The sequence below is a fragment of the Pseudophryne corroboree genome, chromosome 6 (genome assembly GCF_028390025.1).
Source record: "Pseudophryne corroboree isolate aPseCor3 chromosome 6, aPseCor3.hap2, whole genome shotgun sequence".
NCBI lineage: Eukaryota > Metazoa > Chordata > Amphibia > Anura > Myobatrachidae > Pseudophryne > Pseudophryne corroboree.
In genome coordinates this window covers 35,002,076-35,020,799 of record NC_086449.1, presented here as the reverse complement: position 1 = coordinate 35,020,799, position 18,724 = coordinate 35,002,076, and the positions used below count along the sequence as shown (strand labels likewise).

General features: G+C 41.9%; 1 protein-coding gene across 1 annotated transcript; it reads right to left on the bottom strand.

The window, feature by feature from the left end:
- Window positions 1-935: 935 nt before the first annotated feature.
- On the bottom strand, window positions 936-18,659 carry LOC134934199 (extracellular calcium-sensing receptor-like). Its single transcript, XM_063929688.1, has 3 exons — window positions 18,511-18,659; window positions 2,421-2,712; window positions 936-1,784 (listed from the first exon to the last, which is right to left on the bottom strand). The coding sequence occupies exons 1-3, from the start codon at window positions 18,657-18,659 to the stop codon at window positions 936-938; spliced, it is 1,290 nt and encodes a 429-aa protein (XP_063785758.1).
- Window positions 18,660-18,724: the final 65 nt, after the last annotated feature.

The following is an 18,724-nucleotide window of genomic DNA, read 5'->3' as shown; positions in this document are numbered from 1 at the left end:
TTTTATGTTAATTATGATATGAAATATTATATCAATAATGTGATGGTTATCTATATTTGCTACTAGACCAAATTTCACTATCAACATGTACATACAGTATACAATATATTTGCTACAAAAATATTTTAGAAATACCTTTCATTTTCAGGGCTAAAGCATTATCATATTATTGTGGTGTAACCTTTGAAAGTGGGGAAACTATTACATTTATCCTTGAATCGCGCCAAATAGCCCCATTTGGCATGCCATGGAATTTTCAATTAAGCTGAGATTAGTATGCCTAGTACTCGATAAGCGACTTTATATGGGGCTACAAAGCAAATGAGATGCTACATTTGGGAAAACGTAGAAGGAATTGCAATATTTAGTTGAGCACCTAAATTGCACCATGCTCTCTGAACCACGTAGCACAATGAGGATAGGTGTGGGAGTTCATATATGTACAGTCAGAGGTGACAGAATGGGGGAAGGGGCAAGGGGACAGCATGGCCCCCAAATGTGATGGAGGTGCAGGCACAGGTGTAGGGGAAGCGCTTACACTCGCGGGCAACTCCTCCTGTAAAATCAGTGTACTGCTGCAGCCTGCTATGCCCCACGTCCTCCTAGCCGGCTCTTCACTGATGCATTACTGGGAGGCAGACGTGGCCATGCTGAGCCTGATGGTACATCCCCACCTCCTCCCAGTAATGCATCTGTGAAGAGCCGGCTAGGAGGACATGGGGCACAGCAGGCTGTGGCAGCAAACTGATTTTACAGGAGGAGTCGCCTGGAGGTAAGCGCTCACCCATACTGGGGTAATGGGGAGGTTTGGGGGAGCACCACAATGTCATTTTTACTAACCCCCAACCTCAAAACATTCCAGTGCCCCTGTGTACAGTACATGTAGGATAGATCCTTTAATACAGAAGACACAGTAGCACTTAATGATAACAATGTTACAAGTGTTGAGTTACCTGCCAGGGCTTGAAATTATAGATATCTGCGCAGTGGTTAGATGAAAATAATTTTTCCACCATATTGCAGTTATTGAGATCATCTAATGATTGGGCCAAAACATGGATAGAAGCATAGACATTGTATGTGTTTCTTAAACTGGAGACATCAGTAAAACTGTTTTGTGTGCTCTCTAGATCCTCCTGTCCTGAGCACTCCTTGCTGCTAATATCAGACAAACCCGTTGAGTTTATCTCTCCTGGAAATTTACAGTTAAAAGCTTGTTCCCAAAATATTTGTGTCCAATCTCCTCCCAAGGGCACAGATGGATGAATTGTGTTCAGAAACTTGCTAAATCCTGGAATAGTTCCACTGTAGAATGCAAAGCCAAGTGTGCCAGTCAGAAGCTCTGAAAATTCCCTGATGGACTGTAGACTAGTTGTCACCCACCCTTCACTGGCAACAAATGTTATGTTTGTGATTTTCTGCCCCCACATCTCATATAGTATTGGAATCAGTTCAATGTCCGTGGAGAAGACAACTATGACCTTGACAGTTGACTTTCTGATGACCTTGACAATGTGTGGAGCATTGTGATTGGGTTGATTTATGAGAATGTTCTCAGTGAAAGCAACACATGCACCACCCTTTATTATTTCTTGTCTGACCATCTGGATTCCTTGCTGACCATAATCATTATCTATAGCCAGTAGACCAACCCAAGTCCATCCAAAATAGAGCACCAGTTTGGCCAGACCCAGAGACTGGTTGGCATCACTTGGAACAGTCCTGAAGAAGGATGGAAACGTTCTATGGTTACTGAGTAGATGGCTTGTTGAGTAATGACTGATCTGTTAGAGAGAGGCCACAATTGTTTATAGTATATTACATAACTATGTTGAAGGTTCTCTAGTATTATGTTAGTCTGAATTATTATAATCAACAATGATTAACTCCCACCGTCAGGTTTATTAATTTTAAAATCATTTAAATACTTTAATTGAATATAAGTGGACTACAATCAATAATTTACAATTTGTTGCTTAAATATTTGTTGAGAAGAGGTTTAGAAGTGTTTTTTATTGCACATTTGAGAGAATGTTGTGTTATTTGATTTCTGGGAAAAAATAATTTTGATTTCATGAAGTTAAAAATAAAAATAATACTTTTATGTGATCAAATAAGTTTATTCAAATACACAAATATATTCTAAATATATCAATCGCTTCCAGATTGTAAATGACCCTTCCGCACAGACAAATGCCAGTGTATACAGCATGATACAATTAGATATCTTTATAATAATTGTAAAACTTTTTTGTGTTTGTTTTTTATTTCTTTTTTTCAAACTAACATTTATTAATTAATGATCACTTGGGGCCTTGTTACTATTTAATAATTTATTACCCTAAATCTTTTTTAATTAATTAATATGCATTTTTTAATTATTACTGTATGTCTAATACATATCCCTGAAAACAACTAACCTGAGGATATCTGTAGAGCCCCAGAATATGAGCCAGAAGAATTGAGTGAGTGGAGATCGCAGGTCCAATGATTGCAGCAAGGGGTATGTCTGGAAGACATCGGTAGTTGGGTATGGCTGCATTAGAGCCAGTGAGAACTTGCAAAGAGCTCCCTAAGTCCAGGTGGAGCACATCACAGGAATCATAGGCTTGGAAGCCTAGTGTTACATTAGGAAGGATATCAGGATCTTCGTTAATCTCCTCCATGGCAAATCTCAGGGCTTGGAGCTGCTGATAACTCTCAAACTGGAAACTGATGTGTACAGTACAGAGTAACTAATGATAATACTTCAGTATACTCAACAAAGAGTCATTATAAATACACAGTATTAACAGAATTATGAAGAACCTAACACCCCAAATATAATAGTGCTGAAGAGATCTTCTCAGTGAGTTAGTACATGACTCAGGGGGTTTCCGGTCTATAGATCTACACTGAAAAGGTCTACAGTCAATAGGTCTACCACTAATGATAGAAATGCATTAGGTCGAGAGGGTGAAAAGGTCGACAGGATCAAAAGGTTGACATGTAAAAGGTAGACAGTTCAACAGGTTGACACAGATAAAAGGTCGAGAAGGATCAAAAGGTCAGACACGTTTTTTTATTTATTTTTAATTTTTTCAAATTTTTCATACTTTACCATCCACGTGGACTATTATTGGGAATACTTACCTGTGCTGAGCGCAGCGGTAGCGGAATGAGGCAACTTGCTCGAAGCATGGTGAGCGAAGCAAGCCATGCGAGGGGACTGAGTACACTAATGGGGTTGTTTGTGGCAGAAAGGTGACAAAACACCCCCCCCCCCAAAAAAAAAAAATGTGTCTACCTTTTTTTGTGGCGACCATTTCCATGTCGACCTTTTGACCCTGTCACCCTAATGCATATCTACCATTAGTGGTAGACCTATTGACTGTAGACCTTTTCAGCGTAAATCTAATAATCCACACCCGATTAAGGGCACATAATCTAGGACTCTTCACTAGCCACTCACTAGTGTTTCACCTTAGTTGCCACTTGTGGTTGGCTGTTGGTGGAGGGGATTCTAGGAGCTCCCAGATTTCATTATTTGACTTTGATCATTTATGGTGTGTTGGGGGGATATTTTTGACGGTAATATTCAGGTTGTTTTCCCTTTTGGATTGCTGCCAGGTCAGGAAACAAGCATAGTAGATTTTATTTTATATTTGGAAAGCGTCAAATAAGAGTTTATTTAATCAAAATGGGAAAAAAAATATTTTACAATTAGTGTAATGGTTAGCCAGACGTTTAAGAACTAGAGTTGCATATTCCACACTATCATGGTATTGCTATCGCAGGGGAATCCCAATTACATGATGGTGCTGCTATAGTGGATACCAGACCAGACTCTGTAACACTGAGGCTGCTCGTGACAGAGCATCCTCAGCGTTACAGACTCTGGTCTGGTATCCACTATAAATCCCCATACACACTTGCAGGTGCTAGCGGCAGGGCCGTTTCTAGCCAATTTGGCTCCCAGTGCGAGATTTAAAAATGCACCCCCCCTCCCCCCCCATTCACATAAGAAAAAATGCGCCCCCCGATAGATATAAAGAGGAAAAGCATGCGCGCCCGGCAAGGGGGCTTGACCTCGTTAAAATGGGCGTGGCTTTGTTAAGATGGGCGTGGCCTCATCTGTACTCATCATCACGGCCACCACAGGATAAAAAAAAAAGTCCTCATTTTACACGCGACCCCATTTTACACAACACGGCAGGCAAGTGTCCCCATTTTACACATTGCGGCAGGCACGTGCCCCCATTTTACACATTGCGGCAGGAAAAAGTGTCCCCATTTTACACATTGTGGCAGGCACGTGCCCCCATTTTACACAGTACGGCAGGCAAGTGTCCCCATTTTACACATTGCGGCAGGAAAGTGTCCCCATTTTACACATTGTGGCAGGCACGTGCTCCCATTTTACACAGTACAACAGGCAAGTGCCCCCATTTTACACAGTACGGCAGGCAAGTGTCCCCATTTTACACATTGTGGCAGGCACGTGCTCCCATTTTACACAGTACAACAGGCAAGTGCCCCCATTTTACCCATTGCGGCAGGCAAGAGTCCCCATTTTACACATTACGGCAGACAGGTGTCCCCATTTTACACAATACGCAAGGCAAGAGTCCCCATTTTACACATTACGGCAGACTGCGTCCCCATTTTACATATTGCGGCAGGCACGTGCCCCCATTTTACACAGTACAACAGGCAAGTGTCCCCATTTTACACAATACAGCAGACTGCGTCCCCATTTTACATATTACGGCAGGCAAGTGTCCCCATTTTACACATTCCGGCAGACAGGTGTCCCCATTTTATACATTCAGGCAGACAGGTGTCCCCATTTTACACAGTATGGCAGGTGGTGGTGGGGGGGAGGGAGGGAGAGAAAGGGAGAGGCACTGACTTACATTTGAAGCGGTTCTTCCCGCTCTTCAGCCGCCTCTCCCTCGTCTTCGCGGCTCCCCCTTCTCCCTCCTCCCGAGTGCCCAGCTCGGGGGGCGGAGTTTCGCGGAATGATGCGTTTGCGTCGTGAAGTCACGACGCAATCGCGTCATTCCGCGAAACCCCGCCCCCCGAGCTGGGCACTCGGGAGGAGAGGGGAGGGGGGATTCAAAGTGCTGAAGAAGTGCCGCGGCGGGTGCCCCGTGCGGTTGCACGGCTCGCCCGCCGCAAGAAACGGCACTGGCTGGCGGGGAAGGGAGTGATGGCGGGGGGCGTCGGGGGGAATGACGGCTGTTGTTAATGAGGACATCCCTCGTCTGTACATGATCAGATGATGGAGGGGATCGTTAAAGATGCGTGGGAGCGCGCATCGTTAATGACATTGACTGTACACACTGGACGAGATTGTGAAAGATCTCGCTCAGATCGGCCCTTCTGAGCAAGATCTTTCACTTTCTGGTCTAGTGCATATGAGACTTAACAGTACTTTAATTTAGAGTTTCTTTTGTTGATAATATTTATTTAAAAAAAAGTCAAATTCTGGCTGCAATGTTCAGAAGAGGGTAACAGCCTAACATGATACTAGAAAAAAGTTCACTATACTTACGACAAAGTAAAGCCACATCTATAAGATTAGTACATTAATAATAATTTTAATAACAATATTGAGGGGATGATTGAACGGTAATGTATGGTTTTATTACAGGAATAGATGTGTTCCCAACTCATACACTTATCCTCAAAACATTCCATACAGCCGTCCTTGGTGCATTACAATACTTGAAACAAAGCTGCGCCGTGGCATGCTAATATGTAATGTGGGTGAACAGTGCGCCGCTCATGAGAACTGCTATGGGGTGTATTCAATTCTTGTCCGAACTGCCATCTTGTCGGAAAGACGGCAGTTTCTGACTTTTTTATATAGTGATTCGACCTATTCAATGGGCCTGCCATTTTTCCAGCAGGTCGGCAATTCCGACTTGTCGGAAAGCATGTGGATCGACGGATTAGCCGCGGATCAACGTGTTTTGTCGGATTTGCGGCCAAATCTGACATCCTTTAGCCCCGTTTTCGACAATGTCAATCGGACTTAAAAAAAAAGTCGGATTAACATTGTCGAGAATGGGCAAATCCTGTCGGATTTGGCCGCAAATTGAATACTGCATTGTCGGATCATTTCCGTCGGAAAGGATCCGACATGCATTGAATACACCCCTATACCGTAAAACAGTGCATGGAAATGACGCTACAGCGAGCCCTGGATGGCGAGCGCTGAAATCCAATGCCGTGGTTGCGACTGTGTCATGGACATTCAGTACAACACTGACACACAATAGTGCACACAACATTTTTCATAGAGAAGAATGCACTAACACAAAAACTGCGGCAACAGCATAGCACAATACTGCACTGTAGTTTTCAGGTGCTTATCACACATATGGTATAGGGACTGATTCTGAGTTGGGAGTAAAGCAAAAAGAACAAGTAACTCTGCACCTGGACTAACCATGCTGCAGTACTCTCTCTTCTCCCACTCCCAAGTCCTCTGTCTCTCTCCCGTTCCACTCTCTTTTCCCCCACCTCATTCTCTCTCTATTCCCAAACCCCCCATTCTATCTCTCTGTCTCTCACTCCAGTTACCATGCTGTGTCTCTTCCCCCATTCTTGCTCTCTCTCTTCATCCAACCCATTCTCTCTCTTCCCTACCCCTTTTGTCTCTCTCTCTTCCCTCATGTTCTCTCTCTTTTACAAACCCCTCATTCTTTTTCCCCCCTGTTCTCTTTATGTCTTCCTAACCCCCATTCATGCTTCCTTTCTTCCCCACTCCACCCATTTTTTCTCTCTCTCCTCTCACCCCTGTAGTCTCTTTTTCTTCCACCCCATTCTCCCTCTGGATATATTTACAAACATATGTACTGTAAGTAGTGATGTGCACCGGACATTTTTCGGGTTTTGTGATTTGGTTTTGGATTCGGTTCCGCGGCCGTGTTTTGGATTCGGACGCGTATTGGCAAAACCTCCCTGAAATTTTTTTGTCGGATTCAGGTGTGTTTTATATTCGGGTGTTTTTTTTACAAAAAAAACTCAAAAACAGCTTAAATCATAAAATTTGGGGGTAATTTTGATCCCATAGTATTGTTAACCTCAATAACCATAATTTCCAATCATTTCCAGTCTATTCTGAACACCTCACGCCTCACAATATTATTTTTAGTCCTAAAATTTGCACCGAGGTTGCTGGATGACTAAGCTAAGTGGCCGACACAAATACCTGGCCCATCTAGGAGTGGATACCAGCAAAAGAAGAAAAAAAAGGGCTGTATTATCGGTGCACACAGGGAGGGGTGGTTTGGTTTCCACCGCTCCATAAAACTTAACTTTTATTATTATTCTCATAAAACAATAGATTGTCTTTATTTAGACTACAAGTTGAGGCGAAACATAAAGGTTAAAATCATTGACATAGACAAAACATATAGAAGTGCGATGAAAATTAATAAGTGTGAATAAAGATTTAAAAATGTGTGTCGGCGTTCTTTGTTCTAATGTCCACAAACAATTTTGTCATATTTATCCCACGCTAAGCCAGTATTCAATTACTCCTTGATTTATCTCTATTCATATATTTATGGATATTGATCTCACTGTATATTCATTATGAGATTTCTGTAGCATAAAGATATGCTTGGAAATGCAGGTTCTGTTTGATATTATATCCTTGATTCAAAAAGAAAAAACATTTGTTCATATTAAGTCTTAGATCAAAGCACATGAGTCACTTTTTTTCATTTCTAATTATAGTATCAGACACCTTTAACCATTATCTGACAGGTAATAATAACACGGATTACACTGTAAGGTATGGTACTCATAAGTGTAGTGAGCGTTATTGGGTATATAGTCTATTGTGAGTATATAACACACCTTTTAGAGGACATATATCTTCATTGATTAATTATGTGATAGTGATAATATTCTGGTGCGCACAAATTTGTTGTCTTTAGAGGAGAAGCATCCTCATTTATTCAAGACTAGTGGCACCCTCTCAACGAATCACATATACATTTATACATATGAAGATAATAGATATATTTCAGTTTATCAATTGTGATACCTCATTACAAGGTGTATCATTTAGACTACTGGATTTTGCACACCTTTTAAATATCCAAGGTATGTTTGTTATAGGCAGGATTTCAATTTTTCTGCATGTCCATAGAAACCGTTGGAGATATCATACAGCCTGCATAGATTTCTCATGTGTACATACAATGTCTCATTACTGAGCTGACATTGTTGCCATCTGTTAGGAATTATGGCATCTGTGCATACATTTACATAATGCTGGAAGTTTAACTATAAATATATAATAATACACAGTCTGCAGGATATATATATATATATCTATCTCCTCAGTGAAAATAATGTATTAGGTCCAGTAGTAATAGGTGATATATCTTAGAAGATGCATATCTTTCCAGGTTAGCTATGTGATAGTTGTAGTGATTTAGTGCACACAGTTATTATCCTTAGAGGGGAAGCACCCTCATTTGTTTAGGATTAGTGGCACTTTCTCAACAAATCACATTTAGATTCATGCATATAATAGTAATGAGTATGTTTCAACTTATGTATGATACTGCCTCGTTATAAGGTGTATTATTATACCACTGAATCATGCACACTTTTTAAATATCTAAGGTATATTTATTATAGAAGAGATTTTTCAGCGTATTTAAAAGGAACATTAATTCAGGTATTGATTTTATTATTGCTCACTGCTCACATACCACAGCTGCGTGCTTATTGGGTAGTTATACACAATAGTATTAGAACATGACCAGGTTATGTTAATGTGAGGAATATGTGATCATTGTGATAGACCTGTGGTATAACTGTCCCTACAAGGATGCATCAAATGTTTCAATTCTAACCTCCAGCATTTTTTAAATGAATGTGTAGACACCATAATTGCCAACAGATGGCAACAATGTCAGCTTAACACTGAGACACTGTATATATATATATAGGCGAAGTTTAGGCAAGCTGATTTACATTCCAAACAGAATTTAACTGACAAGTATAATTAATGTTCTAATACTATTGTGTATAACTACCCAATAAGCACGCAGCTGTGGTATGTGAGCAGTGAGCAATAATAAAATCAATACCTGAATTAATGTTCCTTTTAAATACGCTGAAAAATCTCTTCTATAATAAATATACCTTAGATATTTAAAAAGTGTGCATGATTCAGTGGTATAATAATACACCTTATAATGAGGCAGTATCATACATAAATTGAAACATACTCATTACTATTATATGCATGAATCTAAATGTGATTAGTTGAGAAAGTGCCACTAATCCTAAACAAATGAGGGTGCTTCCCCTCTAAGGATAATAACTGTGTGCACTAAATCACTACAACTATCACATAGCTAACCTGGAAAGATATGCATCTTCTAAGATATATCACCTATTACTACTGGACCTAATACATTATTTTCACTGAGGAGATATATATATATATATATATATATATATATCTATCCTGCAGACTGTGTATTATTATACATTTATAGTTAAACTTCCAGCATTATGCAAATGTATGCACAGATGCCATAATTGCTAACAGATGGCAACAATGTCAGCTCAGTAATGAGACGTTGTATGTACACATGAGAAATCTATGCAGGCTGTATGATATCTCCAACGGTTTCTATGGACATGCAGAAAAATTGAAATCCTGCCTATAACAAACATACCTTGGATATTTAAAAGGTGTGCAAAATCCAGTAGTCTAAATGATACACCTTGTAATGAGGTATCACAATTGATAAACTGAAATATATCTATTATCTTCATATGTATAAATGTATATGTGATTCGTTGAGAGGGTGCCACTAGTCTTGAATAAATGAGGATGCTTCTCCTCTAAAGACAACAAATTTGTGCGCACCAGAATATTATCACTATCACATAATTAATCAATGAAGATATATGTCCTCTAAAAGGTGTGTTATATACTCACAATAGACTATATACCCAATAACGCTCACTACACTTACGAGTACCATACCTTACAGTGTAATCCGTGTTATTATTACCTGTCAGATAATGGTTAAAGGTGTCTGATACTATAATTAGAAATGAAAAAAGTGACTCATGTGCTTTGATCTAAGACTTAATATGAACAAATGTTTTTTTCTTTTTGAATCAAGGATATAATTTCAAACAGAACCTGCATTTCCAAGCATATCTTTATGCTATAGAAATCTCATAATGAATATACAGTGAGATCAATATCCATAAATATATGAATAGAGATAAATCAAGGAGTAATTGAATACTGGCTTAGCGTGGGATAAATATGACAAAATTGTTTGTGGACATTAGAACAAAGAACGCCGACACACATTTTTAAATCTTTATTCACACCTATTAATTTTCATCGCACTTCTATATATTTTGTCTATGTCAATGATTTTAACCTTTATGTTTCGCCTCAACTTGTAGCCTAAATAAAGACAATCTATTGTTTTATGAGAATAATAATAAAAGTTACGTTTTATGGAGAGGTGGAAACCAAACCACCCCTCCCTGTGTGCACCGATAATACAGCCCTTTTTTTCTTCTTTTGCTGGTATTCATTCTAGCTGTAGTTGGTAGCACCCCCAAGATTATTGGTAATTACCAATAATTCATAGGGGTTTCTTGAGGAACTTTGGTTCCGAAAAAAAATATTTCTGGTTAATTGTGTGTGTGCAGATACACCCCCATTTCCATCTAGGAGTGGCACTGCAGTGTCAGACAGGATGGCACTTCAAAAAATAGTCCCCAAACAGCACATGATGCAAAGAAAAAAAGAGGTGCACCAAGGTCGCTGGATGGCTAAGCTAAGTGACCCAAGTGGCCGACACAAACACCTGGCCCATCTAGGAGTGGCACTGCAGTGTCAGACAGGATAGCACTTCAAAAAAATAGTCCCCAAACAGCACATGATGCAAAGAAAAAAAGAGGTGCAATGAGGTAGCTGTGTGACTAAACTAAGCGACCCAAGTGGCTGACACAAACACCTGGCCCATCTAGGAGTGGCACTGCAGTGTCAGACAGGATGGCAGATTAAAAAAATTGTACCCAAACAGCACATGATGCAAAGAAAAAAGAGGCGCAATGGGGTCGCTGTGTGACTAAGCTAAGCGACCCAAGTGGCCGACACAAACACCTGGCCCATCTAGGAGTGGCACTGCAGTGTCAGACAGGATGGCAGATTTAAAAAATAGTCCCCAAACAGCACATGATGCAAAGAAAAAAAGAGGTGCACCAAGGTCGCTGGATGGCTAAGCTAAGCGACCCAAGTGGCCGACACAAACACCTGGCCCATCTAGGAGTGGCACTGCAGTGTCAGACAGGATGGCACTTCAAAAAATAGTCCCCAAACAGCATATGATGCAAAGAAAAAAGAGGTGCACCAAGGTCGCTGGATGGCTAAGCTAAGCGACCCAAGTGGCCGACACAAACACCTGGCCCATCTAGGAGTGGCACTGCAGTTTTCTAGCGAGATGATGAGTGCTTCCATCCTCATGTGAAGCTGAACCACTAGCCATGAACATAGGCCAGGCCCTCAGTCGTTCCTTGCCACTCCGTGTCGTATATGGCATATTGGCAAGTTTACGCTTCTCATCAGACGCTTTTAATTTTGATTTTTGGGTCATTTTACTGAACTTTTGTTTTTTGGATTTTACATGCTCTCTACTATGACATTGGGCATCGGCCTTGGCAGACGACGTTGATGGCATTTCATCGTCTCGGCCACGACTAGTGGCAGCAGCTTCAGCACGAGGTGGAAGTGGATCTTGATCTTTCCCTATTTTACCCTCCACATTTTTGTTCTCCATTTTTTAATGTGTTGAATTATATGCCAGTAATATATCAATAGCAATGGCCTACTACTATATATACTGCGCACAAAAACTTAAATGCACCACAGGTATGGATGGATAGTATACTTGAAGACACAGAGGTAGGTAGAGCAGTGGCCTATTGTACCGTACTGCTATATATTATATACTGGTGGTCAGCAAAATTATGCACTGTCCTACTATATATATATACTGCGCACAACTTAAATGCACCACAGGTATGGATGGATAGTATACTTGACGACACAGAGGTAGGTAGAGCAGTGGCCTACTGTACCGTACTGCTATATATTATATACTGGTGGTAAGCAAAATTGTGCACTGTCCTACTATATATATATATATATATATATATATATATATATATACTGCGCAAACCTTAAATGCACCAGAGGTATGGATGGATAGTATACTTGACGACACAGAGGTAGGTAGAGCAGTGGCCTACTGTACCGTACTGCTATATATTATATACTGGTGGTCCAGCAAAATTATGCACTGTCCTACTACTATATATTTATACTGCGCACAACTTAAATGCACCACAGGTATGGATGGATAGTATACTTGACGACACAGAGTTAGGTAGAGCAGTGGCCTACTGTACCATACTGCTATATATTATATACTGGTGGTCAGCAAAGTATGCACTGTCCTACTACTATATATATATATACTGCGCACAACTTAAATGCACCACAGGTATGGATGGATAGTATACTTGACGACACAGAGGTAGGTAGAGCAGTGGCCTACTGTACCGTACTGCTATATATTATATACTGGTGGTCAGCAAAATTATGCACTGTACTTCTACTTTATACTACAATGCAGCACAGATATAGAGCGTTTTTCAGGCAGAGAATGTATAATACTGGTGGTCACTGGTCACTGGTCAGCAAAACTCTGCACTGTACTCCTCCTATATAATACTGGTGGTCCCCAGTCCCCACAATAAAGCACACTGAGCACAGATATTTGCAGCACACTGAGCACAGATATGGAGCGTTTTTCAGGCAGAGAACGTATAATACTGGTGGTCACTGGTCACTGGTCAGCAAAACTCTGCACTGTCCTCCTACTATATAATACTGGTGGTCCCCAGTCCCCACAATAAAGCACACTGAGCACAGATATTTGCAGCACACTGAGCACAGATATGGAGCGTTTTTCAGGCAGAGAACGTAGATATTTGCAGCACACTGAGCACAGATATTTGCAGCACACTGAGCACAGATATTTGCAGCACACTGAGCACATATTTGCAGCACACTGAACACAGAAACTGAGAGGACGCCAGCCACGTCCTCTCACTATCATCTCCAATGCACGAGTGAAAAATGGCGGCGACGCGCGGCTACTTACATAGAATCCGAATCTCGCGAGAATCCGACAGCGGGATGATGACGTTCGGGCGCGCTCGGGTTAACCGAGCAATACTGGAGTATCCGAGTATGCCTCGGACCCGTGGAAAATGGGTGAAGTTCGGGGGGGGGTCGGATTCCGAGGAACCGAACCCGCTCATCACTAACTGTAAGTAATCTTCTTGGGTCCAGCACTGCTATTTTCATTTTTACTCCCTCTCTCTCTTTACCCACATTCAATTTCTACCTCCCTTCTTTCCCCTGTCTCTCTATGTCTCTCTCCTCCTGTCCTTTCCCTTACATTACTTTCATTAACTGACTTTAATGCCCCCTCTGCAAGTTATATGTAATAAATTCCTTTTCATCGCATCAGACAGAGCTGTTTTTTTTTTCTTTTCATTGTCAGGGGAAACTTCTAGAAGCCGTTCCCTGGGAACATCTGCCTCCAATGCAGAGAACTGAGCAGAACTGTGTCCTATTCCAAACAGCACATCTAAAGTATGACAGCAGAGTGTACACAAGCCAATACATGGGAAACGAGAAGGTGTAAAACCTCATAAATCTGTTTAATACATAAGTGATTGAGGGGTCTATTTACTAAGCCTTTGACGGAGATAAAGTACCAGCCAATCAGCTCCTTACTGCCATGTCACAGGCTGTGGGCTAGATGCATCATCGCTTCGAAAGTGATAAAATGGAGAGTGAAAAAGTACCAGCCAATCAGGTCCTACCTGCCATGTCACAGGCTGCGTTTGAAAAATGTCAGTTAGGAGCTGATTGGCTGGCACTTTTTCACTCTCCATTTTATCACTTTCCAAGCGATGATGCATCTAGCCGTTTGTTTGAAAAATGACAGGAGCTGGTTGGCTGGTACTTTATCACCGTGCTATTATTATTCACCGTGCTTCACACTAAGGGGTCTATTCATGAAGCAGTGAAAAAAGTGGAGAAGTGAGCCAGTGGAGATGTTGCCCATGGCAACCAATCATCATTGAAGTAACTTTTATAGTTTGCATACTATAAAATTATACAGAGCAGCTGATTGGTTGCCATGGGCAACTTCTCCACTGGCTCACGTCTCCACTTTTATTACTGCTTCATGAAGAGACCCCTTAGTGTGAAGCACTGTGGGAAACACAGAAATAGGGGTTTGGATGGAGATAAAGTGAATGGAGGTAAAGTATCAGCTCCTAACCGCCATGTCACAGGCTGTGTTTGAAAAATGACAGTTAGGAGCTGATTTGCTGGTACTTTACCTCCGTCCAAGGCTTAGTAAATAGACCCCTGAATAAGGATCTGTAAGCAAATTGTACAATAATATTAACCATCTAATCAGTAATGTGCTACCTAGGGTCCTGGAGCTATATAAATGTTAAACAGCATATATATTTTTTTTGTACAAGGTACTTTTCCTGGAGATATCTCACTTACGTTGAGCAGGTGGTCCTGGGTGGTCTCTCTTTGAAGTGGGTACGGTGATAGGAACTGGTAAAGTGAAGCGGTAACACAGCTCCTAGCGTTACGTCCCCGGGCTGCAGGAGCCCCCGAAGCTTGGATATTTCCAATCTGCATGGTCGCCCTGCGCAGCAGAGAATGAGGTGTGCCAGGTGACATAGAGCTCTGTAGACACTGGCCACCATGCTGCCAGTAGACCTGAAGTCTATTTGAACATGACCGTTCAAAGGTTTTCTATTGGGAGTGGTGACCTGTGAATGGGAGAAGTGACTGCGTAGCTTTCCCCATGTTTCTCTAAATGAATGCACATGGGACTGAGGGACATAATAAACTATAGAAAGATGGATTCCTACAGGGTTATAAATGGCTATTGGCAAATACAGGCCAACTGGTTAAGAAGAGACAACTCTCTAAAGCAAGACTTACCAAATAATAATACTGTCTAGATGGTGTATAATTAAAGTAAAACATGTATATAGGGTGTTTTCAAGGAGTGATCTATGTAGGCGTGTGGCTGAGGATGTGGTAGTGCACATCTTATATATAGAGTTGGGTGCTCACTTTATCTTACACTTACATATCCACTATATACTGTAGGGTTAAATGGAGATGAATTCTCTGTGGAACATTTTTTTTTAATCATGTCTCAGACAGATTTCCCCCTGGATAATAAATTACATTAATTAACATGCCTGGGGGGTTCTCAGCTGTCGTCTTTCTGTTGTCGTTCCTATGAGGAAAATAAAGGGAACTGGAGGAAATTAGACAGAGCAAAGTAGATCAAAATGGCTACATTTATAAAGAAAAGGTCATGACGGTTATAGAAGACAAAAATCAGTTCAATGATAAGGTACAAACGCTGGGTGGGTTCCAGTTGCTGGAATGGAGCTGTTGGCAGCATTTGTCAATTATCAAATTACTTTTACTTGCAGCTTCCCCCTTATTTGAAGCCCAGCATCTCCAGACCGCCCCTGTCTCCTACCCAACCACCCCACCCCTTTTGCCACTAATCAGGGCTGTTTCTAGTCAATTTGGCTCCCAGTGCGAGATTTAAAAATGCGCCCCCCCATGACATAAAAAAATGTGCCCACACCTAGATAAAAAAAAAAACTTGCGCGCGCACCCTAAAAGGGTGTGTGGCCTCATCTAAATGGGTGTGGCCTCATATAAATGGACATGGCCTCGCCTGAAAAGACTACCAGTTTTTGACCCTGCTCCAACAGATCACGACCACCACAGGAAAAAAAAATTCGACCATATTAAGCCCCACACAGTAATGCCCCCTGCACCATATTATGCCGCACACCGCAATGCCCTTGATACATTAAATCCCCACACTACGGCAGGCAAGAGTCCCCATTTCACACATTACGGCAGGTGTCCCCATTTTACACATTGAGAGAGAGAGAGAGAGAGAGAGAGAATACTTACAGAGGAGATTACCGCTCTTCTGCCCGCCTCACCAGTCGCTCCTCGCACCTGCCATTCCCACTTCCTAACTTGGATCCCCCTCTGTACTCCGCTTGGGGTGGGGTTCGCGGAGTGACGGGGTTGCGTCGTGACATAACGACGCAACCGCGTCATTCCATGAAACTCCGCCCCCCGAGTGGGTTACTCAGGGAAAAATAGGAGGGGGAAGCAGGGAGCCATAGTTAGTGCCGCAGCGGGCGCCCAGTGCGGTTGTACTGCTCGCCTGCCCCAAGAAACGGCCCTGCCACTAATACCTATACAGCATTCATGGACTTGACTTGATAGCTCTGTTGTCTAGTCGCACTGTCTTTTATTACATCATGGGATGCTGGTGTGCCCGGGATTCAAACCCAATGCCTATGACATTGAAGTCCAACACTCTATTCATTGAGCTATCTGTCCTTGTATATAGAGCTAGAGAATTCCAAGCTAGAGAGTTTTAACCATTTGAATCTTACCTTTGTGAAGGGGTAATCTGTGTTACGGATGGGTAGATCTATGACGTGTGCGGCTGCAAGGGATTGGATGCAAGGGATTGGATGTGTGGCTGCACACTGCATGGATCTGCTCAATTATGGTGCTGGGTGTTTTTTTTACGGGGTACAGTAGCTTCATACAGTTAGAAATATCGTAGTTTTATTCTGGACCAAGTGGTTCGGTGGGTGGGGTGTTTGGCTGGGATGCAGCAGGTTGTGGGTTTGAGTTCTGGGTGTGGCAGTATATTGAAATGTGTTATTTAATGAGGGGTATTATGGCTGAATGGCGGCAAGCTTTCTGTTTGAGTGCATGAATGTGGTATAAAGAGGATCTGTGTCCGAATCCATTTTCTTGCATTGTTCTATAAATGTATGTGCATATCTCATGTTCCTTCCCCGCGAGGAATGCGTCTTATGTCCCTATTGGAAAAATGAAAGGGGCGGGACACACACCGATTCTCTTTCTGGCACAGGGCACCAAAAAGTCTAGTTACGGCTTTGGTAGTAAGTTCCAGCAGTATATGTGTATTGTGCGCCTACTAACTAGTGGCTATGAAACATATGAAGAAATGTAACATACTGTAGTGTGATTTTCAGCAACAAGAAAGTCACTGGAACCCACATAGAGTTTGTAATAGATTGCATGGATAGCCGCTAACTCAGCAACCGTTCCGCAATATGTGGCGGCTTAAAAAGGAACACACTGGAGTATTAATTAAAGTAAATTAAGTTCTTCTCCCCTCTAAGTTTAGCCAGCTCTAATGCTTGTGCCTAGGCTGGTAGCAGGTAAAATGAGGGAAAGTGCAAAGGGTCTCTCCAGTTTCTTTGATACCAGCACTAGGCTTGACCAGCCGGGGGCTAGTGGAACCATAGGAACATATAATTTTATGGCAGATGAGAAATAATTGGACCATCTAGTCTGCCCTTTTTTACCTTTTAGTACCCTCAACCCTATTGATGCTTAGGGGGTCATTCAGACCTGGACACAGCTGCATCCCTGAATTCGGGATTCTGCAGTCGGGATCCCGATGTCCGGATACTGACCGCCAGGATCCCGGACACCGGTAACGCAACCCAAACTAACAGCTAAGTACAACTGTATAAGAGCTGACATTCACATTGATCAGTGTAAGAACTGTTCTCTCTTGTTATAATAACAATGTAATTATCTTTCAGAACTTTACACGGACAACCAGTGGTCAGTCACACTTGCTGATTTTGTCATAATCGTTAAGATTGTGGACCTCATTCTGAATCCGACGCAAAATGGCTGGTTGCCATGGAAGCCCAATTTACTACCTCATGCCACAGCGAGATTCCATTCAGCTAATGTGAGGGTCTGTGCATCTGAAGGCAGAAAGCCACGCCACCCACTGATTCTACCCCAGCCGCCGCTAATGTCATCATTAATATAATACAAGCCTGGGCAGCCTGTGGCTCATCAGCTGTTGTTACACTACAAGTCCCAGCATGCCCTGCCTCAGTTTGGCTCAGCTGCTCCGTACAATTGTATAGTATACAAATTATAAATGTTACTTCAATGCTGATTGGTTGCCATGGGCAACTTCTCCACTGGCTCATTTCTCCACACTTTTCACTGCTTCATGAATAGACCCCTAATGTTATATGAATATAATTTGACGTTAATTTGGTGAATAAGAGGAGTTACTAATTAAAGTTTTCAGAGTTTCCTAGCGAGAGTCAGTGCTATCTTCAGATGGAGCCGATTCTTATGGGAAGGAGATCCGGGGTTACAAAAAGGGATCCCTCCGCCGCAGCTGCACAGCACAACCTTTGGCTGTGTGAACTCAGGTCACACAAACACAGTCAGCAGGACGGGCACCAGTAAATATCCCTGTTACTTCTGTAGCAGTCTTACTGATCACGCACCGGACCACCATTAAATTGTTCTGGTACTTGACTATCCACTGCTGCAATTTGCGGCAATCTGGATACTTCACACGGCCCCCAATAATGAATAAGGAAATCTCACTGAACTGAAAATTTTGTGTGGCATAAATGCAAACCAAAAGTATCATAGTAAACAAATATGGTTGTAATTGTATGCACAGTGGGCCTAATTCAGACCTGATCGCTCGCTAGG

Bases quoted from the DNA above. Each gene is read 5' to 3' on its own strand.
- LOC134934199 (XM_063929688.1), bottom strand. From the start codon at position 18,659: ATGATACTTTTGGTTTGCATTTATGCCACACAAAATTTTCAGTTCAGT. The intron at 2,713-18,510 runs GTGCGTGATCAG...TGTACACATCAG, and splicing joins AACAATTTAATGGTGGTCCG to TTTCCAGTTTGAGAGTTATC. The intron at 1,785-2,420 runs GTTAGTTGTTTT...TCTCTCTAACAG, and splicing joins GGCTCTACAGATATCCTCAG to ATCAGTCATTACTCAACAAG.